At 44.5% G+C, this 7189-nt stretch overlaps 2 protein-coding genes across 2 annotated transcripts in view; both read right to left on the minus strand.

Moving 5' to 3' along the window:
* Nucleotides 1-5214: 5214 nt before the first annotated feature.
* Nucleotides 5215-7189, minus strand: part of LOC112141417 (sialoadhesin) — a 30426-nt gene continuing 28451 nt past the window's right edge. The window contains exon 6 of the mRNA XM_036211009.1: nucleotides 5215-5257. The gene's annotated coding sequence lies outside the window, so the exon portion shown is untranslated. The remainder of the gene's footprint in view (nucleotides 5258-7189) is intronic.
* On the minus strand, nucleotides 5546-6547 carry LOC112141421 (protein turtle-like; the record flags this gene model as incomplete). Its single annotated transcript, XM_024264551.2, is given in 4 exon segments — nucleotides 5546-5791; nucleotides 5866-6129; nucleotides 6219-6254; nucleotides 6366-6547. Coding segments are annotated over 4 exon segments (577 nt in total), but the record flags the coding sequence as incomplete, so codon positions are not given.

A 7189-nucleotide genomic window follows, 5' to 3' on the forward strand; every position in this document is an offset into this window, starting at 1 on the left:
TTAATGTTTAGTTGTTTGTCTCGTGACCACTGGCTCTTTTCTCTTCCCCTCCGTGTGTGCTACGGTTGCTGCGAGTATAACTACCGCTCCTCCTCTGCTCAGGTGAACACACAGAACAAACTCATATTGACCAATCGTGTGGGACATGAAGAGAAAAATAAGTGAGTGAGATGAGGTGAGAGACAGAAAAAACCCAGCTCCCAGTAAGGAGCCGGCTCACGTCATTCACTTCTAAGAACCGTTTCATTCGTGACCGACCCATCACTACTTGGTATCAACTCACCACGTTTCTAGTCTTCTGCAGATAAGTCGTTTCCTTGTTGTTCCAGTCGAGTCCTTACACAACAATGTTAGCAGCATATTTAATGATAGTGGTGGGGTTTGCCATAGAATCACAAGTGTACAGTAACACATATGGGGCTCAGAACCAAACCTTGAGAAGCTCCAGTAATGACGGGGATGGAAGATGAGATGTGTTTGTCCATCTATACAGTCTATGGTCTACCAGTAAGGAAGTTAGACATCCACTGGTGTTTTGCAGCAACGTAATTTCTCTGGGAGCAAAAACAATAAAAAAATTCCAACCATGGCTTGATGTCCGAAGATGTTTCAATGGTAGTTTCCTGCACCGTGTCCTCCATTGGTTTGCTAAAACTCTTGTGACCATTTTCTCCAGCATGTTGATATTGCAGGAGTTGTCCTNTTTTTAGTCTTCTGTAGATAAGCCGTTTCCTAGTTGTTCCAGTCGAATCCTTACACAACATTGATAGCAGCATATTTGATAATAGTGGTGGGGTTTGTCACAGAATCACAAGTGTACAGTAACACATATGGGGCTCAGAACCAAACCTTGAGAAGCTCCAGTAATGACGGGGATGGAAGATGAGATGTGTTTGTCCATCTATACAGTCTATGGTCTACCAGTAAGGAAGTTAGACATCCACTGGTGTTTGGCAGCAACGTAATTTCTCTGGGAGCAAAAACAATAAAAAAATTCCAACCATGGCTTGATGTCCGAAGATGTTTCGATGGTAGTTTCCTGCACCGTGTCCTCCATTGGTTTGCTAAAACTCTTGTGACCATTTTCTCCAGCATGTTGATATTGCAGAAGTTGTCCTGAAACATATCCCAGTCTGAATCTTTTATCATCAAAATGACTAAAGACAGCCAACCTCAGAGGTACCATCTCAGTTCTGACACTCCTCTAATAATCTCTCATGTGAAGACAAAGTTATTTTCTCCTGCGACCACCGTGTTTGTGGTTGGTCTGGTCTCTTCCTGTCTGAGAGTTTCCTGGTTGATGCTGCAGAGAAAAGTGAACAGTCACACAGACAATCATCCTAAAAGAAGAAGCGGATTGATGTTTCTGTCTGTCAAACTGCTGTTGGTCTGAAGAATGGAGGGAACATCTGTCCAGATGCTGCTGGGTGAGTCCCGTCTGCTGGATGTGTGTTGGTGTGTAAACGTTGACAGATGCTGCTTCCCACAGCAGAGCGTTCATCAAAGCTCCAACTAAGCTGAGTGTCATTTCTCTGCAGCTCTGAGCTCCCTGCTGTGCTGCACAACAAACCAAAGTTAGTCCACTTCCTCAGTCAGTCGGACTCTCTGTGTTTGTGTCCAAGAAAGCAGCAACACTCTGTGTGTCTTTACTTTGTTGTTGTAGTTGGTGTGACTGTGAGTCCCAGCAGATCTCAGTTCTTTGAAGGAGAATCAGTGATTCTGAACTGTGAGGACGACAGCTCTGTAGGATGGACTCTGAGGAGAAATACTACGGAAGAAACCAGGACTCAGTGTGGATCTCAGTGGGGATCAGGAGATGGTTTGTTTTGTGAGATTGATTATCTGGTTCCATGGGAAAGTGGTGTGTACTGGTGTGAGTCCAGAGGGGGAGGAGCCAGCAGCATGGTGGTTAACATCAGTGTCTCTGGTAAGATCAGACTGTGGAGTTAGTGTTGCTGCAGCTGTGTGCAGATGGATGAAATGCTTTGTCTCTGTGTTGAGGTGGATCAGTGATCCTGCAGAGTCCTGTCCTCCCTGTGATGGAGGGTCATGACCTCACTCTGAGCTGTCAATCAAAGACCCCTCCCTCCAACCCCTCAGCTGCTTTCTATAAAGATGGCTCCCTCATCAGGACTGAGCCTACAGGTCACATGACCCTCCAGCATGTTTCCAGGTCTGATGAAGGTCTCTACAAGTGTCACATCAGGGATCATGGAGGGTCTCCATCCAGCTGGATCTCTGTCTCAGGTGAGGAGCTTCACTGTCATCTCACCATGGATTTCCTCCATGCAGTCACCTGACCAGGTGGGATTCTCTCTGCAGAGAGACGCACAGAAGCCCCGCCCACCACAGAAGCCCCACCCCCTGCCTCAGCCCCTCTTCCTCTTGTGTTGAGAGTGTGTCTCCACCTGGTGGTGATCAGTCCGTTCATCATCTCCACTCTCCTTCTGGTGTCTTTATGTCCACAAAGAGCCTCAGGTAACAGAAATCAATCAATCACATTTGATCAATCATCTTCAGTTTCTGTCTAAACTGTTCTGTCTGCAGGAAGTGACCCGTCTGTCTCCATGGTGATAACCCAGCACTCACATGCTGAGCAGGGATTGGCTGATGACTATGATGACATCATCACATCTGGAACCACAGAGCATCAATTCTGAACTGACATTTTCTGTTACATATTGTTAAAAAAAGCCTAACTGAATGTAAATATAAACATTTGTCAAATGACAGAATGTTCAATAAAGTTTATGAAAAAGTCACTGAGTCACTTTTGGGTTCAGAAACTTTAAACTTTGTGTATTTAAATAAAATAGTTTAATTGGATCTTTTTGTGTTTAATACAATAAATCTAAGTTTCACAATAATAAAGCATCAGTATTCACCATTAAATGATGTGATGTAATCTATAAATATTATGGTTTAAAATTTTGGGGTCACTAGAGCGGCTGTGGTGCAGCTGTGGTGCAGCGGTAGAGCGGTAGAGTCGACCTCTGACAGGAAGATTACAGGTTTGATTCCCACCTTGTGTCCAAGTGTCCTTGGCCAAGAAACTGAACTCCACATCGCCTCCTGTGGTTATTGGTTGACTCCAGTGTTCAACATTAAGGCCCGTCCCACTGGCTTTCACGGCCATATCACTGCTGGAGCACAGAAGAGATTTCATCCCCGTGTTACAGTCACTGTTAGCAGTGAAACGGCCGAGATGTGGCAGCGGAAAAGTCATTGTGTCATTATCTCAGAAGGCTAACAAACGATTACAAAACCTTTGTACGATTGTGTCAGCACAGCTGGAAACAGATTGGCTGGTTAGGTATCTGCAGCATCACATTTGTGGGGTTGATTAAGCGCTCAAAACGGTACGAAATTAAAGAAATTTGATTTGAAACTCGACAGTCTGTTGTTGTCCTTGGAAACTAAGGATATTTTATAAGAGAACTTACCAAGAAACTGAAGATTTCCTCAAACGGTGTCTACTGCTCTCTTTAGAGAACAGCACAAACAGGCTCTAACCAGAGTAGAAGAAGAAGTAGGAGGCCCCACACAAAACTGGTTAAGAAGATAAATACATTAGAGTCTCCAGTTTGAGAAATAGACACCTCACAGGTCCTTATTCATTCAATACTCCCCACTAGACACCAGTGTCAACATCTACAGTGAAGACTTCAGGATTCTGCCCTTGAGGGCGGAGTGACAAAAATGAAGTCATCTTTGAGAGGAGCCAATGACAGAAAAGATTGATGTGAGCAGAAGAAAATATATTGGACAGGAATTTTAAGAAAAGTGTTTTGGATGGATGAATCAATCAAAGTTTGAGGTGTTTGGATCACACAGAGGAACATTGATGAGATGCAGAACAACTGAAGAGATGCTGGAACAGTGTCTGATATCGTCTGTCAAGAAAGGTGGTGGTAATATGATGGTCTGGGGTTGCTTTGGTGCTGGGAGGGTGGGGGATTTGTCATGCCATACCCTGTGACAGGAGCCAGTTCCATCCCAAACCAGGACGATGACCCAAAGCACACCTCCAACCTGACCAAGAACCATTTAGAGAAGAAGCAGCAGCTGGAGGTCTGTCTGTAACAGAGAGGCCAGCACAGTCACCAGATCTAAACCCCATTGAGCTGCAGTAGGAGCAGCTTGACCACATTGTACAATAGACGGATCACTCCAACTTGTGGGAGGGGCTTCAAGAAGTCTGGGGTAAAATTCCTCCAGATTACCTCAACAGCTGGATGGCCAAATGTCTGCAATGCTTCATATGGAGGATTCTTTGACAATAGCAAAGTTTGAATGTAAATTACAAAACATAAAAATGTCTTGATGACCCCAAACTTTCAAATGATCGTGTTGTCCTGTAGTATGGGTCTAGTCAACCAAGAAGTTCTGGATCCAGGCTCAGTTCCAGGCTCAACATCAATAATCCTGGTCCTCACACAGCTGAAAATAACATTTACTGTTGGTAGGACAGGCACATGTTCTTCTTGCAGTGACATTAAAGATATAAATACATCAAGACCTGCATTGGAGAAGGAAGGCTCTCTGCAAAGACAATCCTTGTGAAGGTCTCACTTGTCTTGTGTCTTTCTTCTGCATCCAAGCTTACATCATTCCTCACATCTGTAGAAGACCAAACTGGTACTTTGTTTCCCTCTATTGTTCCAAAGAGAAAACTGATCTTAAGGTTTTTCCGTAGAAGGATGTCCCTGATGCTGAATTTGTTTGAGGTAATGTGAGAACAGAATGGTCTCATGTTATGGTAACAGAGAATAACTTTGGTGGTTTATCAGGTCAACCTCTGACAAGTGACCTTTGACCCTAAGGAGACCAGTCAGGTCCAAATAAGGACATAATGGTCGTAGTGCAATGGTTTCAATGGGTTTGTTTCCAGCACAAAGACAGACTGAAACCAACACTTGTATTCTTGGATCTCTACTTATTGAAGTGTGAATGAATGAGCAGAAAAATCTGCTTTGGAAATAATTCACAAAAATGTATTAATAAAGTGTCTCACTAAAAAGAAAAATTGGAGGTAAAAATGTAAAAAACTATTTTATTCAAACAAGCATTTTGTAAAATAATGAACCAAATTACAGAAAAATATTTAATTATAAACAAAGATGAAGTTTCAGGAAAAAATCAGTTCAGAATTGATGCTCTGTGGTTCCAGATGTGATGATGTCATCATAGTCATTAGCCAATCCCTGCTCAGCATGTGAGTGCTGGGTCGTCACCATGGAGACAGACGGGTCACTTCCTGCAGACAGAACAGTTTAGACAGAAACTGAAGATGATTGATCAAATGTGATTGATTGATTTCTGTTACCTGAGGCTCTTTGTGGACATAAAGACACCAGAAGGAGAGTGGAGATGATGAACGGACTGATCACCACCAGGTGGAGACACACTCTCAACACAAGAGGAAGAGGAGCTGATGCAGGGGGCGGGGCTTCTGCGGTACACGGTCTCTCTGCAGAGAGAATCCCACCTGGTCAGGTGACTGCATAGAGGAAATCCATGGTTAGATGACAGTGAAGCTCCTCACCTGAGACAGAGATCCAGCTGGATGGAGACTCTCCATGATCCCTGATGTGACACTTGTAGAGACCTTCATCAGACCTGGAAACATGCTGGAGGGTCATGTGACCTGTAGGCTCAGTCCTGATGAGGGAGCCATCTTTATAGAAAGCAGCTGAGGGGTTGGAGGGAGGGGTCTTTGATTGACAGCTCAGAGTGAGGTCATGACCCTCCATCACAGGGAGGACAGGACTCTGCAGGATCACTGATCCACCTCAACACAGAGACAAAGCATTTCATCCATCTGCACACAGCTGCAGCAACACTAACTCCACAGTCTGATCTTACCAGAGACACTGATGTTAACCACCATGCTGCTGGCTCCTCCCCCTCTGGACTCACACCAGTAAACTCCACTGTCCCATGGAACCAGATAATCAATCTCACAAAACAAACCATCTCCTGATCCCCACTGAGATCCACACTGAGTCCTGGTTTCTTCTGTAGTATTTCTCCTCAGAGTCCATCCTACAGAGCTGTCGTCCTCACAGTTCAGAATCACTGATTCTCCTTTAAAGAACTGAGATCTGCTGGGACTCACAGTCACACCAACTACAACAACAAAGTAAAGACACACAGAGTGTTGCTGCTTTCTTGGACACAAACACAGAGAGTCCGACTGACTGAGGAAGTGGACTAACTTTGGTTTGTTGTGCAGCACAGCAGGGAGCTCAGAGCTGCAGAGAAATGACACTCAGCTTAGTTGGAGCTTTGATGAACGCTCTGCTGTGGGAAGCAGCATCTGTCAACGTTTACACACCAACACACATCCAGCAGACGGGACTCACCCAGCAGCATCTGGACAGATGTTCCCTCCATTCTTCAGACCAACAGCAGTTTGACAGACAGAAACATCAATCCGCTTCTTCTTTTAGGATGATTGTCTGTGTGACTGTTCACTTTTCTCTGCAGCATCAACCAGGAAACTCTCAGACAGGAAGAGACCAGACCAACCACAAACACGGTGGTCGCAGGAGAAAAAAACTTGGTCTTCACATGAGAGATCATTAGAGAAGTGTCAGAACTTAGATGGCTGTCAGTCATCTTGATCATAGAAACTTCAGTTGAAACATGTTTCAGTGCAATTCTGTCCAAGTCATCATGCTGGAGGAATTGGTCATGAGAGTTTTAGCAAACCAATAGATGATACGGTGCCAAAAACCTCCATCTCCATGGATCACATTTTTGGCTTCAATAGAAATTAAGACCAGTAATCTTAACAAACCCCCATTAGCAGGACCCCATTGGAAACAGTGAAATAATTCGGGTATCTAGATAGTCACTTCATGCAGACTTAACCTGGTCCTGCCACATCAATTTAAAGGGTGAAGAAAGCTAAACAGTTTCTTTAACACATTAACAGGTTCAGGACTTTGGCAGGACTGACCAACCCTGGTCCTCAAGAGCCTCAACCCTGCCTGTTTTCCAGCTCTCCATGGAATGCTTGATGCTGTCAAACTTAATCAGGTGTGTTCAGCTAATCAGGATGTGGAATTACTTGAGTCAGTTATCAGCAGCAAGCTGGTCAGGGAGAGCTGGAAAACAGGCAGGGTTGAGGCTCTTGAGGACCAGGGTTGGCCAGTCCTGGACTATGGACTTCCTTGTTGTCCAT

Source organism: Oryzias melastigma, unplaced genomic scaffold (genome assembly GCF_002922805.2).
Source record: "Oryzias melastigma strain HK-1 unplaced genomic scaffold, ASM292280v2 sc00367, whole genome shotgun sequence".
NCBI classification, from domain to species: domain Eukaryota; kingdom Metazoa; phylum Chordata; class Actinopteri; order Beloniformes; family Adrianichthyidae; genus Oryzias; species Oryzias melastigma.